General features: G+C 45.9%; 1 protein-coding gene across 4 annotated transcripts; it reads right to left on the reverse strand.

Annotated features, from left to right (window-relative positions):
• Positions 1 to 9,601: 9,601 nt before the first annotated feature.
• On the reverse strand, positions 9,602 to 23,215 carry FCGR2B (Fc gamma receptor IIb). 4 transcript variants are annotated; one of them, XM_072759623.1, is made up of 8 exons: positions 22,988 to 23,215; positions 19,052 to 19,072; positions 17,487 to 17,741; positions 14,521 to 14,775; positions 13,710 to 13,832; positions 12,334 to 12,390; positions 10,240 to 10,277; positions 9,602 to 10,154 (listed from the first exon to the last, which is right to left on the reverse strand). In XM_072759623.1, exons 1-8 carry the CDS (start codon positions 23,100 to 23,102, stop codon positions 10,074 to 10,076), a joined length of 945 nt encoding a protein of 314 aa, XP_072615724.1. In that variant the 5' UTR covers positions 23,103 to 23,215; the 3' UTR covers positions 9,602 to 10,073. The 4 variants fall into 4 exon arrangements, with proteins under 4 accessions (XP_072615724.1, XP_025847026.1, XP_025847024.1 ...); XM_025991241.2 differs by lacking the exon at positions 12,334 to 12,390 and having other exon boundaries at positions 17,487 to 17,738; positions 22,988 to 23,214; XM_025991239.2 differs by lacking the exon at positions 12,334 to 12,390 and having other exon boundaries at positions 22,988 to 23,212.
• Positions 23,216 to 24,382: the final 1,167 nt, after the last annotated feature.

Consider the following 24,382-nt stretch of genomic DNA (forward strand, 5'->3'; position numbering starts at 1 on the left):
AGACTCTTCCTCTCAGGGTCATGAGTTTGAGCCCCATGTTGGGTATAGATTACTAAAACAAACATGCAAACTTAAAAAACAAAAACAAAAATATTATAAAAATCAACAGTAGACTTAAGAGTGGAGAAAATTACCACAGACCATTATATGGACATTATACAATAATAAAATGATCAATCTACCAAAAGATGTCTCCTATGCATATATACCAAACAATAGAGCTGCAAAACATGTGAAGCAAAAATGATTGGATAGAAAAGTTGACAAAACCACAATTATAGTTGGAGGCTTCAACACTCCTCTCAATAATTGTTGAAACAACTAGATAGAAAATCAACAAGGATATAGAGCCTACAACACCATCAACCAACAAAATCTAATCAATATTTATAGAACAACCTACCCAATAAGAGGAGAACATACATTCTTTTTAAGTGTCCACAGGATATATACTAAAATAGACCATATCTTGGGCCAAAAGAACTCAACAATGTTTCAAAAATTAAAATCATACCGAATGTGTTTTCCAGCCACAATGGAATCAAACTAGAAATCAATAAGGGAAAGAGAACAGAAAAATCTCTAAATAATTGGAAACTAAAAGCAACATATTTCCAAATAATCCATGAGTCAGGGGAAATTTTTAAAAAATACACTGGACTGAGTGAAAATGAAGATACAACATATCAAAATTTGTAGGACATAGTTAAAGTAGTGTTGAGAGAGAAATGTATAGCATTAACTGAATACACTAGAAAAGAGAAAAATCTTAAACCAGTGATCTAAGCTCCTTAGAGAAAGAAGAGCAAAGAATATCCGAAAAAGAAGAAAGAAGGAAATAATAAAGATAAGAGCAGAAAAACAATAAAATTGAAGATGGAAAAACAACAGAAAAATCAATGAAGTTTAAAAAAAGAGAAAATTAATCTTTCCCAGAAAGATTAATAAAACTGACAAACCTATAGCAAGATTGACAAAAAAGAGAGGAAGAAGATATAAATCACCAATATCTGGACAAAATAGAGGATATTACTACAGAAACTGCAGATATCAAAAAGAATATAAGTAAGGATATACTACAAATAATTTTAAGAAAGACGCCTGGGTGGCTCAGCGGTTTGGCACCACCTTCAGCCCAGGGCGTGATCCTGGGGTCCCAGGATTGAGTCCCGCCTCAGGCTCTCCGCATGGTGCCTGCTTCTCCTTCTGCCTGTGTCTCTGCCTCTCTCTGTGTGTCTTTCATGAATAAATAAATAAATTTTATATTAAAAAAGGCCATTATACCCAATAAAAATTTTTGACTACTTAGATCAAATGAGCCAATTCTTTAAAAAGCCTAATTTACCGCAATTCACCCAAAATTAGATAATTGAATAACCTATAGTTTTTTTTAACCCTATAGTTTTTAAAAATGATTTTACTTACTTGCTTTATAGAGAGTGAGAGAGAATGAGAGAGAGAGCACACAGAGGAAGAAGGAGAAGCAAACTCCCTGAAGAGCAGAGAACCTGACATGGGGCTTGATCCCAGACCTTGAGATCATGACCTGAGCTAAGGCAGAAGCTTAACCGACTGAGCCATCCAAGTACCCCAAATAATCCTATAATTATAAAGGAAAGTGAACTCATAATTTTAAAACCCCCCCAAAAGAAATCTCAATGCCAAAAAAAAAAAAAAAAAAAAGTCTCAATGCCCAAATAGTTTTCCTGGAGAATTCTGCCAAAAGTTTATTTAATCTCAATTCTACACAACTTTTCAGAATATAGAAGAAAAGGGAACACATACCAATTCATTTTAGGAAGTTAGTGTTATCCTGATAGCAAAGTCAAACAAAGAATACATGTTATTTTCGGGATGTCTGGGTGTCTCCACGGTTGAGCGTCTGCCTTTGACTCCGGTGTGATCTTGGAGTCCTAGGATCGAGTCCCACAACCAGCTCCCTGCGTGGAGCCTGCTTCTCCCTCTGTCTATGTCTCCGTGTCTCTCATGAATAAATAAATCTTTAAAAAAAGAATACATGTTATTTTCAAGTGCCCATGGAACATATTCAGAGGTAGACCATATCTGGGCCAAAACAAGTACAGGCTTAACACATACACAAAGACACACATACACACACACATCACAGATTTGTATCTCTCATGAATATAAATACAATCCTTAACAAAATATTAGCAAATAGAATTTATTAACATATAGGGATGCCTAGGGGGCTCAGCAGTTGAGCACCTGCCTTTAACCCAGGACGTGATCCTGGAGACCTGGGATTGAGTCCCACATAGGGCTCCATGCATGGAGCCTGCTTCTCTCTCTGCCTGTGCCTCTGCCTCTCTCTCTCTCTCTGTGTGTGTGTGTCTCTCATGAATGAATAAATAAAATCTTAAAAAAAAAAAAAAGAATTATATACCATAATCAAGGAGGGTTTATTCTGGATGCAAGGATGGTTCAATATCCATCCACTGTATTATCAGGCTAAAGAAGGAAAGTCACATGATAATGGTAATCAGTGCAAAAAAGCACTTGATAAAATCGACACCCATTCATGAAATACTCTAAAAAAGGCAGGCGGTTGAGAAAGGAACTTCCTCAACTTGATAAAAAGCATCTACAAAAAACCTACAGCCAACATCATACTTAATAGTGAAAGATTGCATGCTCTCCCCCTGAGATAAGAAACCAGGCAAAGATGATTGCTCTCACCACCCTTATTCAACATAATGTGGAAAGTTCTAGCTAGTTCAATAGAGTAAGAAAAGAGAAAGATTTCAAACTGGGGAGAAAGAGACAAAAATATCCCTAATTGTACACAATGTTATCACATATGTAGAAAATCTCAAGAATCTCCAAAAAACCAAAACTAAGTAAGTATCCAGTAAGTTGGCAAAATACAAGGTAAACAAAACAAATTTCAATTATATTTCTATATATTCGGCAATAAGCACATTGACTAAAATTTAAAATGCAATACCATTTAAAGTCACTAAAAAGAAATCACATAACTCTAATGAAACATGTATAGGATTGATATAATGAAAACTACATAACACTGATGAAAGAAATTTTAAAAATGTAAATAAATATATATAAATATAAATAAATGTAGAGATATGCCATGTTCACAGATTAAAACATAGCAAAGAAGTCATATCTCCTCAAACTGACATAGAGGTTTAATACAATTCTTGTCCAAACCCTAGCAAGAATTTTTTTGTAGATATAGCCAAAATTATTATACAATGTATGCAGAAAGACAAGGGAACTAAGATAATTTTTAGAAAAGGAGAATAAGTGGGAGAAATCAATCTACTTGGTTTCAAAACTTACTGTATAGGTGCAGTAACCAAGACTGTGGTATTGGTACAGGGATAGACAAATAGACTAATGGTATGAAATAGAGAACAAGAATTAGACCCACACAAATATACTCAACTGATTTTTGAGAAAGGTGAAAAAGTAATTCAAATTTAGTGAAAGCAGTCTTTTCATCAAAAGTTACCGAAGTAATTAGTTTTCCAAAGGCGAAAAACAAAACACCCAACCCGAACTCACATCTCATAAAAATACAAAAACAAACAAAAAAACCTTCAAAATGGATTATGGACTTAAACCCAAAATGTGAAACCCCAAAACTTTTAGAAAAATACACGAGAATTTTTTTTTGGAATCTAGTGCTAAGAGTTCTTAGGCATGATACCAAAAGCATGATCTATTAAAAGACAGAGACTTTCATTGGATATGTAGAAATCATAAATTGATGGGTTTAACTTATTTGACTAAGAGTAGTTATAGAAATATATGTTACAAGATGTTTGATAGAAGTCTTAAATAATCTTGTTGACATTTACTGTATAGTTTAAACATTGATGAAATTGTGCTTTTACAAAAATAAGAGAAATAAGGAGGATTTAATTCTAGTGGACACAGGAGTAAACATAGAGACTGCACTAGGGAGGTAAATATCTTAGATAATTTTAAATATATACATACTCCTTGGTATTTAAAAAAATAAAAGTATTAGAATTAAGAAAGGGGATATTATTTAAGACTAAAAGTTATTGCAAATAGAAAAGATTACAATGTATAAGACAGAACACAAACAAAACATCAAAAGTTAATTCTGTGAAAAGCCCAGTAAATAAAATAGGCCTTTGACAAGTCTGATTAAGATAAACAGAGGTATCACAATGTCTCTAGCATTCAACCATTAAACAACAATATTTTGTTTAATATCTATGAAGTCATGTGATAACCATAAATCTTGGTCCTCTTGTTGTAGAAAATTGAGTTACAGGAAGTTGAGTTTTTTTCCCTAAAGAGGAAAATGCTGATAAGAAGGATGATACTTTTCATGAAAGATCCCAAGAAAGGTTCAGGAATGGGCAAAATTAGGTACAATAGAAGATACAGATCAGGAATGACTTTGAAAAGAAAAGGATAGCTGGAAAGTCTGTATGAGGAGAAATTAGACACTTAGGGCCTTTCTCGTACCTAACAGGAATGGGTATTTCCAGAAAACTAATTTTTCCCACCGCAATAGTTAAAATCTCAAAGGAAATTGAACCAGCTGGCAAGTACAAGTGGAATCAAGTGAGTTGAGTAGGTATGAGATGAGGCATCAGTGGCATCTGGTTTACCACCCATGCACCCCTCTTCAGGATGCCCTGGTAAAGGTGCTTCAGCCAAGCAAGGAAATAAACCAAGAAGTAGGAAGAGGTAAGATTCAGGAAAAAGGAGGTTTAATACAAAAGACAGATTTAGGGAAGTCCCAGGAAAACAGCCTTGCAGGGAGGCCTAGAGATCAAACAATCCAAATTGGTGCCAGAAAAACAGAGGATTCCAGAAGAGACTTACGGTGGGGGGGTGGCGGAGAAAGAAGAAAGAAAGAAAAAGAAAAGCTGAAAGACTTCTCAGAGCATTTGACTACGTGGGAAATAGTACTAAGTTGCTTCAGAATGTTTTTGAAAAATTTGGGAAAAGCTAATAATAGGCACATAGACAACTAACCAAAGATAAAAATGAAGCAATTATTATCTCTAGAGAGGAAAAGATTGTTCAGGAAAGGAAGTGTAATCAGAAAACACTATGTGTCTCAGTAATAAACAGTTGTAAAATCGTGATAAAGCTGCATTGGAACAGTGGGTAAAAAAAGTGGGAAGTGAGTGATGATGGATAAGAGTGGTCTTCATATTCTATGGTAGAAAATCAAATGGATATTATCTTTTATTTTTTATATTTTATTTATTCATGAGGGACACAGAGAGAGAGAGAGGCAGAGACATAGGCAGAGGGAGAAGCAGGCTCCATGCAGGGAGCCCAATGTGGGACTTGATCCCAGGACTCCGGGATCACACCCTGAGCCAAAGGCAGACACTCAAACGCTGAACCACCCAGGCATCCCAAATGGATATTATCTAATATTGAAAAATCAAGAACAAGCAGCGGCAGATTTTTTTTTAAAGATCTGATTGATTGATTGATTGATTGATTGATTGATTGATTCATGAGAGAGGCAGACACACAGGCAGAGGGGGAAGCAGGCTCTCTGCAGGAAGCCTGATGAGGGACTGGATCCCAGGACCCTGGGATCATGACCTGAGCCAAAGGCAGACACTCAACCACTGAGCCACTCAGGCATCCCAGCAGATTATGTCATTTGGAAATATGGAGCTAAATTAACAGAAGGCATGGTTAAAATTGTTGAAAAGCATTGCCCCAGGGGAATAGGACAGAGGGGATGCAAGGAAAGGGTCTAAAACAGCTATTTCTTATTATATGCCTTAAGTTCTATTATACAATTCAAATTGTGTACGTGTTACTTTAACAGGATATTTTTTAAATTATTTAAAAATGAAAGAAAGCAAAAATAAATAAATTAATTAATTAATTAAATACAAATAAAAATGAAAGAAAGCACTATCTTCACATACACATTTAAAGAAATTTACATACAGAGAAATCACGTATACCACATCACCATGCAGTGAATGTGGAAAATAACATCAAAGAAGATAACGCTTATTCCTCTTGGGAATAAAATGAACCAAGAAAATAAAACAACCTTCTATATCAAACTTAAGAAGAAAGAACAACTAGGGGCACCTGGGTGGCTCAATCAATTAAGCATCTGCCTTCCGCTAGGGTCATGATCTCTGAGTCCTGGGATGGGCTCCCCACTAAGCAGGGAGTCTGCTTCTTCTCTCTCTCTCTGCCCCTCCCCCTATTCGCGCTTTCTCCCTCTCCCTCTCTCAAATAAATGAGTAAAACTTTCCTTTTTTGAAAGGAAGAAAGTAAAACTAAAGTTCTAGATTATTTAGAAACAAGTAACAATGACAGGGATAGGTATGAAAAATCTAATGAATGTGGCCAAAATGACAATAGGAGGAAAAGTTACAGCCTTTGTGGATTTGTTTGTAAATAGAAGTTTAGAAATAAATGAATAGTCCAATTAATCTAAAGTAGAAGAAAGAATGCATTAGGAAACAAAAGGCCAACATCTGACCCATACGACAAAATCCGTGACAGGCCTAATAAAACAGACAAACCTTTGGCCAGTCTAATTAAGATAAACAGATGAAGTGGTCAAGGGTGTTGCCTCTCCAGCAATCATTCCACCTCAGGATGATTAAGCTAAGTAAGTTAATTATGGTGGGTGATTCTCCTTTCTAGTGATTGATTAGGAATGGGTATGTCACTCGGCCCTGACCATATATATATATGATATGGCAGACTGCAGGAGAAAGGTTCAACGCTCTTAAGAAAGAGGCACGTAGAAGAGGCACGTAGAAGAGTCCCTTTCTGTCTCTGGATTTCTTTTTCTGGATTTTTGGGTATGATGCTCAGAGCTGCTATAATCATCTTGCCTCCAGCCCAAGAGCAGTGCCCACAGATTTGCAGAAAACTGGACCCAGAGTCCCGATGTGCTGGAGACATCCTGTCTCTGGACTTTTTGTTATGTGAGATAACACGTTTCCTTATTGTTTAAGCCAATTTGAATCATGCTTTCCTGTTATTTCCAGCTGAAATCATCTAACTGATAGAAGAAAGCAAGCCCAAAAGCTAGGTATGAGAGGGGAGATGTAAATACAGACACATAAATTATTACCAAAAAAATAGAAGAAAATGTAGTGTACAGCTACATAGCAGTAAAATGGGTGATTTTTCAAACTTGACTCCAAAAGAGATAAAAATGCCTAATGAGACCAATAATGACAGGAAACGAAAGTTTGTCAAAGATCTATCCCCCCAAAAAGGTATCAATCCCCTATGATATTATAGGATGAGTCTATCTATCAAACTTAAATTATCTACTATAAGGGGAAGTTGACAGACCTTAGAAACTACGAGAAACAGGGCAGATTCAAGGATGTAGGAAGTTGGTCTCACCCCAATGGTACCATTGGGATGAATGAACTTCACCGGCCTTCAGTCATGGTCTAATTTGCTCCAGATTTAAATTCCAGGGAACCAGCACCTGCTTGACCAGCTTGGATGCACGCTCTCCTCTAGAATCAGGTTTGAACTCCACCCACCTACCCACATGAACTGAGAGGGTCAGTAGAGCTGTTTTGCCAAAGCAAAAGCAATCTTTGTTACTAAAATCAGAGGAAATTCATGCTGGGTAAGGAGCAGGAACAGAGTCCATTATAATCAAATGGGCAAAAATTTAAAGTGCCCCACATTAACGAGGATGTCAGGAAATGGGCATTCTGATATGCTTTGGGAGGACACATAAGCTACTTTTTTAGAGAAAATATGGGAGTATCCTCTGAGGCAGTGATTCTACTTTAGGAATTTATCCTTCAGAAATAGTCACACGTGGGACTCAGTGTCTGGGTGTCTCAGCTGGTTAAGTACCTGCCTTTGGCTCAGGTCATGATCCCAGCATCCTGGGATCGAACCCCGTGTGGACTCCCTGATGCTCATTGGGGAGCCTGCTTCTCCCTCTCCCTCTGCTACTCCCCCCGCTTGTGCTCACTGTGTTAAATAAATAAATAAAATCTTAAAAAAAAAATAGTCACACATGCAAAGATATCATCCAAAAACGTTTATTGCAGCACTGTGCATAACACCTACCAATTGGTAACATTTAAAGTGTTGGTTAGGGCAGCCCGGGTGGCTCAGCAGTTTAGCGCCGCCTTCAGCCCAGGGTGGGATCCTGGAGACCCAGGATCGAGTCCTACATCTGGCTCCCTGCATGGAGCCTGCTTCTCCCTCTGCCTGTGTCCCTGCCTCTCTCTCTCTCCCTCTGTCTCTCATGAATAAATAAATAAAATCTTTAAAAAAGAAAAAAAATGGGCAAGAGTATGTGAACAGGAAAATCACAAAAGAAGAAATATGAATGGCTGATATTCTAAAGCGCAGAGTTGAACACAAAGTAAGCCCTCAATAACCTAATAAACCTATATTCCTTCTAATAACAATACGTGAGTATGAAATCTGATTGTGGGGCCATAAAATGTATCACAAAGGCATCGGGGTGGCTCAGTCTGTTGAGCGACTGACTCCATTTAAGCTCAGGTCATGATCTCAGGGTCGTGCAATCAATCCCCAAATTAGGCTTCTCGCTGGACATGGAGCCTGCTTAAGATCCTCTGCCCGTTCCCCACTCCACTTGCACACACCTACATGCATGCACGCTCTTGCTCTCTCTTTTAAAATAAATAAAATAGAATACAATGTGTGTATTGGGGCGCCTGGGTGGCTCAGTCAGTTAAGCGACTGTCTTCAGCTCAGGTCATGATCTCAGGGTCCTGGGATCCAGCCCCAAGTAGATTTCCCTGCTCAGCAAGGAGTCTGCTTCTCCCTCTCCCTCTGCCCCTCCACCCCACTCATGCTCCCTCTCACTCTTTCTGTGTCAAATAAATAAATAAAATCTTAAAAAAAAAATAAAATAAAATGTGAGTATCATAGAAAGCTTCGGAAACTATACAGGAAAGGAAGCTGCTAAATCCTGAAAGCAAGAATGTCCCACAAGGAAGTCGTGAGAGTCCCAGGAAAACGAGGCTTCTCCAAGGGCACCCACCAAACCCCCAGAGAAGCTGTCAGTCATGTTTTTAACCTGCCAGGATGGTTTCTCTGAGAAGGTCACATCCTTCTGGTAAATAGAAGAGGCGCAGGAAGAGTCAGCAATCTCCACAGAGGACTCATCTGAAGCTTGGCTTCCTGAGAACTGGTTTTGCAAAACAAAGTGATTGTTTTCTTTGCCATGGGAGGAAGAGGAAGAAGACATGGGAACCAGAAGACAAATCCATTGGAAGAAGAGTATTACTTTTTTTATGTTTATTTATTCATCAGAGACACAAAGAGAGAAGCAGAGATCTAGGCAGAGGAGAGGCAGGCTTCCTGCGGGGAGCCTGATGTGGGACTTGATCCGAGGACCCCGGGATCATGACCTGAGCCAAAGGCAGATGCTCAACCACTGAGCCACCCAGGGGCCCCAAGAGTATTCAGTTTTAAGAAGAGGGACACTCTCCCTACACTCCAAATCTTCACTCTCCCCCACCTCCTACCCGTTACCACCTCCCCAAGATTTTTATCCTTGAGAAGAAACAGGTCAGTCCACACTCCAACCCACACAGCCTTTGGAAGGCAAAGGGCATGCTGTTTTTCTAGTATTTTATTATAAAATGTAATACATGATCTGTACAGAAAAATAAAGAAAATGAAAATCACCAATAATCTCATCACCCCGAAACCACCACTTCTAAGATGTTGGCAAACGTCAGTCTGTTTCAATATTCCTGAATCATATACACCTACATAATTTTTCTCAGGTAACCTATAACATAAGCCTTTCCCATGTTGCTACGATCTCCTAATCCAAGTAATTTGTATCTGCTTTGTGGATGTATGGAGAAGAGTCTAGATGGCGAGAAGTGCTGAGACACAGAAGGAACCAGTACAGTCTGTGACTTTGAGGACAGGGAGCCTTCAGGATTCACGCAGATGACCCTGGAAGGGTCCCCCTCCTTCTCTGGAGCTGTGGCATCCTCTTGTCTTTCCCACGGGGAACTCGGGCCTGCGTCCCGGTCTCTCGGATTCTCTTCCCCAGGTCTCAGGCAAGTCGATGGAGACTAAATCTGGTTCTGGTAATCCGGGGCCTCTGTCTCCTCCTCCGGGTGCTGGAGGAGTGAGTAGGTGATGGTGTTCTCAGCCTGGAGATGGCAGAAGGGAGCAGTCACAGGGGTGGAGGCAGCAGGGGAGGAGGGGCAAGGGGGGATGGCTGGGGGGGTGGCTCACCTCAATTTTGGCAGCCTCTTCGGTATCAGTGACATTGGCTGTGGGCGGAAAGGACAGAGGTCAGAGGCGCCTGGGTGGCTAGGTCGGTTAAGCATCTGCCTTCTGCTCAGGTCGTGATCTCAGGGTCCTGGGGTCGAGCCATCTGCTCAGGGGGACATCTGCTTCTCCCTCTCCCCCTGCCCCTCCTTCCGCTGCTCCTGCACTCAAGGTCGCATGAATTCGTGCTCTCCCTCTATCTCAAATGAATGAATGAGCGAATGCATGAATAAATAAGAACTGCAGGGCGCTGCAGAAGAGGGCCTACCACTCTGGCAGGGAGGCCACAGAACCAGAGCCCGGAACAGACACGAAACAAGGACCTGTAGGCCAAGAGCTTCATGCACTGCCCAGACTCGAGTTATACTTGAAGACAGCCAAGCGATTTAAAAGAAACTGTCACCAAAGATGGCTAACTTTCACATTTTCTTAAAAATAAGATGAATTTAGATAATGACCGGGTTTGGGGGTGGGGAGAGGAGGTGCAAGAGAGTGAGTCACACCCCGGCCACACTGGCAGAGGAAGTCCCTCATCTGTGCTGCACGGTTTTCAGAGAATGGCTGGCTGACTTTTTCTCGAAGAAAACCAGCCAGCTTAAAAAATAAATAAATAATTAATTTTTAAATTAAAAAAAAAAAAAACAGCCAGCTTTAGGGATCTGAGATGTCGGGGAAGAGATGGAGGGGGGTGGATATTCAGCATCATAGGGAAGTAAAGTCCAGATTTTTGCCAACCACGGTCTTCAGGGAGAGAAGACGGGGAGGGGGGGTGCTTTAGCCCTGGCCAGATGCAGCGCATCTTTGTCCCACTTTGAAGAATTGAAGAATGTAATGCTCCCTGACATTAAAAGGAAAGAAAGCGCAACAGTGAAAGCCAGGGAGGAAGAGGGAAGCAAGCAAACAAGCCAGGGCTTTCCCTGGTAAATAGCTAAAACACATCAATTTCCCACATGTTTTTTGCCAATGAATTCATTTTGCCAGTGTGAAAAGTAGACCCAGTATCTGCAAAGCAGCATTCCTCAGGCGGGGGTGGGAGGGGGTGAGACAATGCATCTAGTGTCTCCACTCACCCCCTGGACACAGAGAGTCTCTGTTTGCCATGCTCCAGATTCTGGAACAAACCACCTCCCAAACTCTCCTTCCAACGCATTTCTCAACGATCCCAGCTCGCTGATGGGAAGCCATGAGCCCCGGTCCTGGCTGTGACATAAGTGCTTATGAAACGTATTCGTGCCAGTGCAGACAGAGCCAAAACTCCAAGGGGCTGTTCTCCTGGTGTTTGGGCTCTTCTCTAGATCTGGTTTGGCCTGGTGGGGCCTCAGGCCCCCATCCCCACTGGACGTGGCCAAGAACACAAGGGCCTGGCTCAAAGCACAGCGCGACAAGTGGCATTTTGCTCAAGCTCTCGAATCTGTTGGTTCCACTCTGAGTCACACTCCGGCCATCTGACACAGGGTCCTCGAGGGCCTCCTCTCCCTCTGTTTCTGCTGTCCAGGAGCCCCTCTGGAAAGTCCCAGGTTCCCTTGTGCTCCAGCTTCACTACAGAGCCAGGGCCAGGCTCATGTTTAATAAATTTAATGCACGCGGGCATCAGAGACAGACTTTGCCCCAAAATGAAGCCCCCTAGTGCACCCAGGCCCCTAGAACTTTCTCCATCTCAGATCTCCTCCTAATGCCCCACCTGTACCCCATCAACCCGGAGACAGGCTCCTCAACACGTCTGGGGATCATTCCCTCGGTCTCCCTTTCTTTTCCTCTTAATCCCCTTGGTCTGTCTTCCCACTCCCAACCTCTGTCCTGTGCCAGCTCTGCCCAACCCCACAGAGGGACCCAAATCTCCCTGACTTCCTGCCCTGGAAATGCCCCCAGCATCCCCGGCTCCCAAATGCACAGCCCTGCCATCTCTATCTGCGAGGCCGAGGAGTTAGTCTCAGAAGCGACCAAGCGATTGGAGCCCCTCCTCCTCCCGCCGCCCCTTCCCTCTCCCAGCTCGCAGCCCCCAGCCCAACTCACACAGGCCGCTGGCGCCTGCAGCCCCCGCACGGGGAGGGCACTCACCTGCTGCCTCAGGGAGCTTCTCTCCCATTTCCCTGTGCTCGGGGCTTCCCAGGGGAGCTACGAGGAGGGGCACAGAGCAGGTTAGTAGGGTTATGGGGTGAGGCCTGAGTCCGCAGGCAAGGCCCAGGAGCAGGATTGGGTTAGAACCAACGGGCCCCCTCCCCCGCACACGCCTCCCCTCCTTGCGAATCTCCTATTTGCAGATCATCAGGAACCAGGGCAGGTGCAGGAAGCCAAGGTGCTTGGCCTTTGGGAGGTACTAGGAGTAGGCCCTTCTCCCTCAGGGGCGCGGGGTCTTTCCCCCCTCTCTCTGGGCGTCTCTAGACTTTGTCTCCAGGAAGCTCGCTTTCGAGTGCGATGAACTGTGACAATTTGCTTATTAGATTTCCAGAGCGCCTGGCCTCCTCCCTGCGCTTCTTGACGTCGGTGCTAAGGGGCAAAGGACAGCTTTCCGGAGCCGGAGTTCGCGGGGCACCCCTGGGAGCAGAGCTCAGGGTGCCTCAGGCTGCCTGCCGAGCAAACTGTGCGGGTGCTGGGCCAGTGAGCCAGGTCTCCACCCACCCACCCCAGTCTCACCAGCCCCAGAGCACAGCCTCCTGCTAGCCTCCGCTCTAACCTGCCCTCACCCCCCCACCCCCCCACCCCCCCATGTGCCCGCAGCACACGCCTTACACACCCTCCTTGCCTCCCCACCCACACTACCCCGTGGCCACCACGCTCCCCGCGTCCCCGCCCTGGTCCTCCGGCCTGCAATGCTCTTCCAGCCTCTTCACAGCTGCCGGCTACCCTCAGATGTCACCTCCTCCAGAAGGGTGACGGCTCTGTCGTGTGCTGTCCCTTACGAACCAGGCCCAGCTAAGAGCTCAGCATCATTCGCCCTCATACAATCCTAGGGGTTCTCTTAGTGTCCTCATTTCTAGATGAAGAAACACGGGCCCAGAGACCCTGAACAACTCCCCCAAGGTCACCCTGCTGCGGCGCTAAGGTTTAAACTGGGGCCGGGGGGTCCCACCACATGTGCTTCGGCTGCCTCAGCTGCAAACTTCTCCCTGGGCTCACGCCAGGCTCGGCGTGGGCTCTTGCGTCCCTCGTGTCCTCCTGTCTCCCCCACCGCACCATAAGCTCCTTGCAAGTGGAGACTGGCCTCCTCGAGGGCCGCCATGCCCAGCGCAGGGCTTGACACATAGGCAAGTGTTTTCAAGCCTCGTTGAATGAATCAATGAATGAATCAATGAATGAATGAATGAATGAAATATGAGGCTATGTCTGAATTATAAGGATTCGCTTGGCCCAAAGAGGAGGGTACGGCAATGTTCCAGTTAGGGTCTTGGCCCAGTAGGAACTGACAGCAAGAGGAACCAAGAGAAGCCACAAACCTGAAATTTGCTTTCGCCTGAGGCGGAGCCAGGCCACTACAGCAGCAAGGATGGCCACGACGGCCGTGCCAGTGACCGCAGACACAATTGTCATCACCACCGAGGAGTCGCTCGAGTCGGATCCTGAGGAAGACAGACCTCAGGACAGGCTGTACCGTCAGCCTCCCGTGCTCTTGCCCAGGGCTCCTCCCTGGGAGCTGCTTTGTGTCCGGGTCCCTTGTCCCTTGTCTGGGTCCTTCCCCCACCTCACCTGCACAGACTGGGCTGGGACTGGACTTGTGCCTCCCCCCAAGGTGTTTCCCCTAATCTAGTAAAGGCAAGCTACTGAGGGTGTAGGGGTGGAGGCAAGGGCTTCTGTCAGCCCTCCGAGAGAGCAGGGAGGGGGACCCGAAGCCTCCCATGGGGGGAGGCACCACAACCGGATCCCGCAAGGCCTTGAACTGTCAGGGACATGCCATGCCTTGGGGAGCGAATGGGCCTAACGTGAGGCCTAAGAAGAAACAAGAAAACCTCAGGTCTCAGGAACGCCTGGGAGCTTAAGGAACCCCTGCCCTGTCCCTAGCACGGGGCCTGCGTTTCAGGGGCACACAGCCTTTCCACCTGTGGCCTGAAGCTGAGGGCTCCAAGCCCCAGCCCCTAGTGCTGCCCAGGGCCAATATTTCTCAAGGCCCCCAGTCCTCCCCACTTTGCCTCAGTGGCCAATTGTTTGGGCCATGGCATTTCTCAGACCTCCAAGTAGACCCATATGACCTTGGCCATAATTGTCCGGCCCCTGATCATCATCCTTCCTTCATTGCGACAGAGTTCCCACCTTGGACAGTGATGGCCACAGGCTGTGACAAGCGCAGCATCTGCCCTATCATCCCTGTGCAGTGGTAGTGGCCACTGTGACTGAGGTTTGCTTCTGGGATGAAGAATGTGGAATTCAGAGAAGAAAACTGCTTGGATTTTCCATTCTGGAAGAATGTGATCTTGTACAGAAGCTTGTTCTTCCAGCTGTGGCACCTCAGCCTGATGGACTCCCCCTTCTGGAACACCAGGCGAGGGGTCTGGAGCAGCAGCCAGTCTGAAAGACACAAAGGGACCCTAGGACCCGGGAGGTCTTGACTCAACTCTGAGACCATCCTTACCAGTGGGACTCAGTGTGTGGAGGGAAGAGCTTAAGTTTGGAATCCAGTCGCTCTGGCCTCTAATGCTGGCTCCATCGTTTGGGAGCTCTACGGTCTTGGGCCTCTTCTGGGCCTTGGATTCCTCCTCTGTGAAAATGGACATAACAATACCAGGCATCTACAGTCGTGCATGGCACAGGGTAGGAGTTCAGGTTATGCCTGTCTTCTCTTTCCTGTCCTGGGAGAAGGCAGCAACAGCCCTGTCCTGCCCAATAGGCTCCTGCAGGAAGGATACAAGAGAGTCCTGGGTACAGTCCTTCCCTGGGGGAGGGAGGAGAGGGACCCAGTCTGACCTAGAAGATGACAGGTGAGGGGACACAGCAGAGACATGTCTTTCGGGAGAGTAGGAAGTCACGGAGATCCAACAAGTACTAGCTTGTTGGGTGTATGTTGGTTAACGTGGAGTTTCACTGCAGCAGGGTCTTTGAAGGTGTGTCATCACCCTACTGTGTACTTTTTCCCTCCCAATTTTTATCCTTTTACCAAGGAAGAAAAAATAATGTTTTTGTTGTATAATAGAGCCTAAGGGGTATATTTGTACTGCTGACCTCAGCTCACGTACATCTTTACCCTAAAGCTGGAGGCCAGCGCTGAGCTGGAATTGGAAAGAGAGGTGAGGTACAAGAGCAGAATTAGAAGGGGGGCACCTGGGGGCTCAGTTGGTTAAGCGTCTGCCTCCGGCTCAGGTCGTGATCTTGGGGTCTTGGGATGGGGGTCTCGTCTCCTCTGCTCAGTGGGGAGTCTGCTTCTCCCTCTCCCTCTGCCCCTCCCCCCACTCATGCTCGCTCTCTCTCTCTCAAATAAATAAAATCTTAGAAAAAAAAAAAGAATTAGGGGATCCCTGGGTGGCTCAGCGGTTTAGCGTCTGCCTTCGGCCCAGGGAGTGATCCTGGAGACCCGGGATCGAGTCCCACGTCGGGCTCCCTGCATGGAGCCTGCTTCTCCCTCTGCCTTATCTCTGCGTCTCTCTCTCTCTCTCTCCCTCTTTCTCTGTGTCTCTCATGAGTAAATAAAATCTTTTAAAAGATAAATGAGGGAGAACCCAAAGAAGATGCCGAAGTTGCCACGTAGCACCAGCAACCAGCAACCAATTCCTGCCCTTCTCTTCCGCCTCGGCCATTCCCGCAGTAGAAGACGTGGGTCATCGGAAGGCTCTTTCCCTCCCTGCAAAGTCTCTGCTGGTACCAGTTACAACCCGGATGATGGGGGTGTCTGCCTTCGGCTGGTCCGTGCGACCTTAGCCCTTAGCCCTCCCCATGGACACCTGTCTTGGCGCGGATCTTGAGAACAGGGGCCAGCTTAATGTTCGTGGCATTCGTTCATGAGATGTTCCTCAAGCATCCATCAGTCTGGGGACAAAACTCCTCTGCAGCCTCCTGGAAGCCTTGCAGAGAAGCCATAAATACCCACATCTCCTTCACAAGCCTGTGGCTACACGGGGACATGCTCAGTCTCAGGGGTGGGATGCCCTCACTGTACTTTTGAGGAAAATTTAGGAATCAGGTGAGGGAAAGGGCCCGATGAAGAGTAACAATGACAACATTCATCATAGTCACATGATGGCTTTTCTTTTCTTTTAATTTTATTTATTTATTCATGAGAGACACAGAGGGAGAAGCAGGCTCCCTGAGGGGAGCCCAATGTGGGACTCGATCCCAGGTCTCCAGGATCATGTCCTGACCCAAAGGCAGACGCCCAACTGCTGAGCCACCCAGGGATCCCACTTGATGGCTTTTCTTTATGGAGAAGTTGCTTTTTGCCAGAAGCTTTGTAAAATCATTCATCTGTTTAGTAAATGTTTATTAAGCCCTGCCCTTGCCGGGGGCTGGAAATGCAAACATAGTTAAAACATAACTTTCGGGGGGCACCTGGGTGGCTCCGTCGGTTAAGCATCAACTCTTGGTTCCGGCTCAGGTCATGATCTCAGGGTTGTGAGATCGAGGCCCGTGTTGGGCTCTGTGCTGGGCGTGGAGCCTGCTTGAGATTCTCTCTCTCCCTCTGCCTCTGCCCCTCCCTTCCTCCCTCCCTCTCTCCCTTCCTCCTTCTTTCTAATAAAATTAAAAAAACCGCACAACTTTCAGGTCAAGTCGCATAGATGGCAGGGGACGGGAAATGCTGATTACCACCAGACCTGGGGAGGGAGGCATTAATACCCGCACAAGTAGACCAGGAGTCAAACCCAATGGCAGGCAAATCACCATGGTCACATGGCTAGTAGTGCCCAGGCTGAGGGCCCTGCTGTGGTCTGTTTATGCTTCATGATGGCCACAAAAATGGGTTTTTATGCAGTCAGATTTTCCTTCTGCTGCTCTCATACCCCTGGTGTTTCTTTGTAGCCTGGTAACCTTCTTGCTCCATCAGGACTGAGGCAAAACAACCTAACATATTCTGAGGAATCTCTTAGGACCATCCACTGCCACCACACATGCTAAGCAAAGGGAGTGGGTGAAAAGGGAAGTGAGTGGATGAAAACATCTTCAAACAACTCACCACGATGCTTTCCAGTAAACAGGCTGCTGCCCCCCCTTCCCTCAAAACCTCTGCCATGTAAGCAGATTTCATCTTTCCTTGTCCTCCCAGACACTCCCCTGGGCCTTCCTCCACTGACCGGAAGTCACATCCAGATGCACAGGGTCACTGACGCTGGTCTGGTACATCTGGCATCTGTACTCCCCACTGTCCTGTTTTTTGGCCTCAAAGCTGTAGTTGGACTGGACCAGGATTGGGAGGAAGCTCCCATTATGGTACCACTGGGTGTGCTCCTCAGCTCTGTGGGCCCCCTGGCACTTCAGAGTCACGGAGTCGCCCTGGAGCACGTTGATCCACGGGGGCTCGAGGTCCAGGACAGACTTCGGGAGACCTGCTGGGGGGCAGAGAGAGGAGGAAGCTGAAGCAAAGGGAGCCCCAAGAGCCTAGGCAGGCCCCGGATTCCAGACAGTGAAGCACCTCTGGTCCTGCTGGGGACATCGAGAGTGGAACCCAAAACTGTTCTGTAACCGTAGCTAATTCCTCTCACTCATACATCCCGCCGCAGGGGCCCTCGGGAAGCCAGGTGCTCTCAGGGAGCTTGACCATTCCTCAGACAGAGAGAGCAAAAGGTAAGAGAAAGGGAGAGAGGGGCCAGGCAAACACTCTAGAAACACTAGAACATCCTGGAACACTCTAGGATGACTCACCAGGGGTCATCCTAAACAGTTCTTCCTTCCTTCCTTCCTTTCTTTCTTTCCTTCTCTCTCTTCCTCTCTCTCTCTCTCTCTCTTTCTCTCTCTCTCTCTCTCTCTCTCTCTCTCTCTCTCTCACACACACACACACACACACACACACACACTACACATCCATACCTTTTTTGGAACTCACTTTCTTCCCCTGTGAACTGAGGCATTTTGGGCACTAGTGGATAAACTCTAGAACCAGATGAAGACAAGTGGGGACAGCTGGTGGAGGTGTCGGCATGAGTCAGACATCAGGTTTCTATTCTGACCTGATGTCAATCTTTGTCCCTTAGAATAGACCTGTCTTGGCACCAAAGTACGGAGGGGTCTCTGTGGCCTCAGAAAGAAAAAGAAAGAAAGGCTGGAGGTCTAGTCTAAGGAGCCCTAGGGTCAGTGCCCCAGGGAGAACTGCACCCCCATCCCCTCCCTGGGAGCCTGGGAGGTGGCGAGCTTCCTAGTATTGAGAAAGGAGTGCGCAGAAGCATGTACTTCACCGAGGTGCAATCAATCAATCTCTTCCTATTTCTGTTCAGAGAACAAGGCCCTGAAGCCCTCAGAGGCATGCAAAGTGGAGGATTTATCAACACATGGAGATAATCTAGGCAGATGATGGGATTCCGCGTGCAGCTAAGCTGAAAAATGTTTGGGCTCTTGATTTTACTGAGAGAGGGGGGTGAGTTATTTTCTGGGACAATATCTGTGATGTCTCACCCTCTCAGAACCAGAAGGGTTAAAGCACCTGTGCACCACAGCTGCCTATCCTCTACTTCTCTGAGAGGAGGGGAAAGAGAAAGGAGACAGGTAAAGGGTCAGGGCATCTCCTGGGAGCATTACTCCTTCCTGGCTCTACCTCGATCCTGGGTTACTGGTGCTTTCTAGGTGCATTCACCTCCAGGCGGGGTGCTGGGAGCACAAGAAGAGGGTAGCTGGGGGAGGGAGAGGAAGTGGGTGGAGTACTTACCAGGTGTCCCAGCGACTGGAGCTGTTTAAGAGAGAAAGCAAAGATCAGCCCAGGGTTTAGATTTGATGACTCATCATTACAAGAATCACTTCCAAAAAAAATCCCCTCCATGCAAATCTCCTTAACTCCTTTGCCCTTCTCTGTCTCTCTTAAATCCAGCTGTACAGTCCACACCTTTACTTGTTCAGCTCTGTGGTACTAAAATGACCACACAAGCAGGCAATGGGTGTCTCTATAAATCAATGGTCACCATATTCAAAAGGGCACTGAACTGCCAGTCTGACACTTTCTCTAGTAAATCTGCTCTGCGGCTTTCAGCAATGACACTCATCTTTTCCTCACTCTCAAAACTTTCCTGTCTTCTGCCTCCAATCCCTTCTTGCCTAAAGTGGATGCCTTTCCTTCATACTTCACAGAAAATAAAAGCAGTTAGACAGGAAATCTCACACCTTCCCCCAATTCAAATGTCTAACCTCTCTGCCCCTCTGCCCAACTTCCTTTCTTGCTGTTCACTGGGGGAAGTCTCGGTCCTCCTCTCCATGGTCAGTCTCTATCCTGGTTCGCAATCCCTATCACCCTCACAAGGATTTCCCCCTCTCTGTTATTCCCACCCTCTTCTGCATCCCCGATTCCTTCTTCTTAGCTGGATCTTTCCCATCAACGTAAGCATTTTCCAGGATCTTTCGTTTAAAAAAAAAAAAAGAGGGGGTCCCTGGGTGGCGCAGCGGTTTAGCGCCTGCCTTTGGCCCAGGGCGTGATCCGGGAGACCCAGGATCGAATCCCACGTCAGGCTCCCCATGCATGGAGCCTGCTTCTCCCTCTGCCTATGTCTCTGCCTCTCTCTCTCTGTGACTATCATAAATAAATAAAAATTTTTTAAAAAAAAGGCTTGATCCCACCTATAATTCCAAAATTATTCCTTTGCTCCCTTTCATAGCCAGATTTCTCCTTTTTTTTTCTACATTGTCTGCGCTCATTTATACTCCTTCCATTCTCTGCAATTTGGACTCTGCCTTCTCAAGTCCACTACTTTTCTTTCCCATTCTTCCCAGACAAGTGTACATCTTCACCATCTCCCCCGTTACTCATGCTTGAAAACTGTAAGTCATCCTTATTTCCCTCTCTCTCCTGAGCCTCTTCCCTTCACATCAGTGAATCTTGTTGATTCTGCTTCTGACTCAGGCCCTGAGTCCATCAACTTCGCTCCCTACTCACGGCCACCATTCTAGTTTAAGTCCCCATCAACTTTCTCTTGCTTCCCAACTCCTCTCCTCATTCCTTTGTCCCCTACAATCCACTTCCCACAGAAAGGCTAGAGTTATCTTTAAAATATCAGGTCAGATAATATCACTCCCTTGATTAGAAGCCTTCAAAAGCCTTCCTCTGCTCTTGAAATAAAAGTACATCTTTACAAGGCCGCATGGGACAAGGGTCTTGCTCACCTCTCCCACCTCATCTCAAGCCCCTCTTCCTCTATTCATTGAGCTCCCATAACACCAGCCTTCTTTAAATTCTTCACATTTGGAGCTTTTGTGTTTGTTGATCCCTCTTCTCTAGACCTGTTTCCTTTGTCTCTTCAAATAGCTATATCCTTGCCATACTCAGAGTCCCAGCTCAAGTGTCACCTCCTCAGAAAATGCACTCCATATCATTTTATTTAAGTAGGCTGCCCTTTCTTCTTCCCCACAAAAACTATTCTTATCAAAGTATCCTGTTTACATATTCATGGCCCTTTCCAATGTATATTTATTTCTGTGTGTCTGTCTATATGTTGTTTATATCTCCTAGGAGAATATAAGCACAAAGAGGGCAGTAGCCATATCAATTTTATTTGCCAGTGCTCTGGAAATCACTTATTGAATGAGTCTAGGTGGGAGATAGGAAGGGCCACAGTTGTATTGACAATAGGAATTGAAAAAGACATGCACATGAGAGAAATTTAAGGGGCAAAACTGAGGAAACCTGGCACCTGATGAGAGTGGGGGTAATGTAAGTGGATGGCTGAGAACAAGGTTACTTGTGCTCACACCTATATAACTGTTTGTAAGAGATGTACATATCATTGCAGAGAGGTCCAACCAGCAGGTGAAAACATAAAATGTAGTTGACATAAGCAAGAAAGACAGGTTTGGAAGTTGTCGACATAGAAGTGATAACTAAAAAACAGGGTATGTCAGGTTGGGAAGCGGGACAGTGAATAGGAGAGCTAATAAAGAAGTAGAACCTAAGAGGAGGGGTAGAGGAGAAACAAGAAAGAGATGAGAAGAGACTAGAGAAGTCATCAGCCATTTATTCATTCCACACTCAACAAATGGTCATGAATACACACTCAATAGAGTCATTGTAAGGGAGACAAAGTCTTTGTGCTTTATATCAGGAAGGCTGTCTGTCTTGTTCTTTGGTAAATCTCCAAGTCCTAGAATAGGGCCTGTTAATAGCAATTATTTAATGTTTAAGCAAGGCAGTTTGTGGAATCTGTAGAAAGCGGGAAATGCAGTGCCTGGTTGTAGAGGAAGATCCACTTGGGCCAATGGGAACATGGTTAAGAGGGTAGGATTGGGGCCTTAGTTAGCAGGCAATGGAGCAGCACCAGAGGCATTTCTGAAGTTCAGTGACTCAGCTATAGCTGTACTTGAAGATGCCATGGCCTTGGTGTGCAGCACAGATTCAGAGTAGAGGAGACAGGAATAGTTGAGATGGGATCAGAGGCTGTTGTAGAAGTTGAGTTATTGAGTGATGAAGGCCTAAATATTGCAGTCCAAATAAGAATGGGGAAATGGAGTACATCCTTGGTGACTTAGCAAAAGGGCAAATGGAAGAAAATATCAAGTTGTGCCCAGGAGTCTGGCCCAGGTGACTGGCACGTTGTTAGCTCTATCAACAGAGATGGAGAAGCATATCACCTCTCCAGGCCCGAGCTTCTTCACATGAAAAATGAGATAGTTTAATGCTCCTTTTACCTGTTATTCTACTTCAGTCCATTTTGTCCTGCTCAGGAAGGAATACTCTCTCTTCCTCACCTCTACCTCCTAACCCCGTATCATTCAGCATTGAGGGCCAAGGGCTTCCAGAGATGACCAGATTTTATCATCAGTCATAGCACCTATCTTGAGAGGGGCTACATGTCTTCCTCTGAGGCCATCCTAAGGTGTATTTGAGGGTAGAAACTCTAGGAATTGAGCTTAGAGAGACAATCCTGGTAATAGGGCTCCCCTAGTTGGCCTCCCTAGACTTCCTCCCACCATCTGGACCTAGGACCCCGAATTTCTCGCTGATTAGAGCCAGGACCTATCCCCATGCATGTGCAGTACAGGGAAGCATGCATGATTTCTCTGGTCCTATGATTGACGATTCCAGAAATGCCCGCATTTTGAGTTCTCTGAGTCCCAGTTCCCTGGATAACCCAGACCCTTTTGTGCTTCTTCCCAGGGGAATCTAACACATACACAGAATGGGGTTCTGCTGCCTAAAGTGGCTTCAGGGGCACAGAGAATGGGTACTGCCCCACCACCAAGTGCCCTATTGCTTCCTGCCCACCCCTCGTCCAAGACAACATCCGCACTCCCACCTAAGATTTGGTCCCTGTGAAACACAGATTTCTAAGGAAAGGAAGCACCCTGGCCACTCATTAGCCACTCAAGTCTAGGTCACTGGGCTTTCCTCAGAGCAGGTTCAGATGTAGGTAGCAGCAGGACATCAGGGACCTGGCTGCCCAGGGATATTGGGCAAAAGACACTGAAAACAACAACTACTCTGCCAATTTCATCATTTGCCCAAGCCAGTGGTTTGATCTTCATCAGCCTCTTGACCCTCCCCATTTTCCTGATTGCTTCCCTGCTACCCCTCATCCTTGCCCAAGCTCAGCCCAACCCAGGTAGCAGCAGCTGAGTTAGGAAAGTGCACCTGCCTCCGCTCCCCCGTGAGGACAGGACTCACCCAGGAGTAGCAGAGCTGCCCACAGTAGCATGTCACCCAAACGACGAAGGCAGGGCATGCAACCAGCCTGGTCACTATCAGCAGCAGGGAGGGAGAGGACCGAGAGGATCCGCATCAATTCCTGCCACACGTCAGCTCTAGCAGCACCAGTGTGGCAGGCACAGGCTTCTCTTGAGACTTGACAGATTCCACCCCAGAGGACAGACAAATTCTGAAATCCAAAAGAGGAAGTGAAAAGAAATGTTGTTTTATCACAGGCTCCTCCCCTTCCACCGTTTTTTCCTCTCAACTGTTCCCTCCCAGAAGATTCAGAGCTTCCCAGAATGGATCTGGCTCAGCCCAATTCCAAATTCACAGAAATTTTAGAAACTGGGAAACAACTTCCTCTTCTTTTGGGACACAGCTGGGCTCAACCTCTGGGAGTAAGAAGGGAATGATCACCCAAACTCAGCTCAGAACCTCCTATCTCTTCATCTCTTTATCTCTCTTTAGATAAGGCAACTGAACAGAATGAACAGCCAGTCTTCTCTGACTTCAAGTTTCATTTGGAGGCCCAGGTGCTCCTGAAACTGATGGGGGGGGCGGGGGGGGAGGGCTTGGGGCCACCTACCATTATTTGATTTTCTTTGCTATCATAATCCCTGACTTACTACTCATGGACTGTGGAGCAAGAACAAGATATGTGTCAGGGTGGCAATAGGATGATTAGACTCATCCTCTTAGTCTCCTCTGGTATCATTCTTTTTTTTTTAAGATTTATTTATTTATTTGATAGAGAGAGCACGCATGCAGTGGCAGGGGGAATGATGGAAGAAGACTGGGTTGTTGCTATAGCTGATGTGAAATGTATAGCTAGAAATAGTCCTGTTAGGATTTGTAGAATTAGATCTGAGTCAAAAACAAGAGTTGGATGCCCAACTGACTGAGCCATCCAGGCAAACCTGGCATTCATCCTTTTGCTTGTTCCTTCAACAGATGTCTTTTGAACCCTAACTTGTGCCCTGGTTCTTTACCTTTACTTATTCCCATCACTGTTCCTATCACTATGGCATGGTGAAGGAGCTTGGGCCTTGGAGCTATATAAGCCTAGTTTTGAATGTCAGCTAGCTTCTCACAAGCTCAGATTACTTGTCTATAAAAATGAAGGTGGTCATGCCTACCTTGCATGCAGGATTTCTCAGCCTCAGTACTTTTGACACTTTGGGCCAAATAGTTCTCATTGGGGAACTATTGCGAGGAACTGTCCTGTACATCGTAGAATGATTATGAGCATCTCTGGCCCCACCCACTAGATGCCAGTGGCACCCCCTAGTTGTGAAAACAAAAATGTCTCTAGACTTTGACAAAGGTTCTCTCAAAGGCAAAACTGCCCCTCATTGAGAATCACTGCACTGC

The sequence above is a fragment of the Vulpes vulpes genome, chromosome 5 (assembly GCF_048418805.1).
Source record: "Vulpes vulpes isolate BD-2025 chromosome 5, VulVul3, whole genome shotgun sequence".
Lineage (NCBI taxonomy): Eukaryota > Metazoa > Chordata > Mammalia > Carnivora > Canidae > Vulpes > Vulpes vulpes.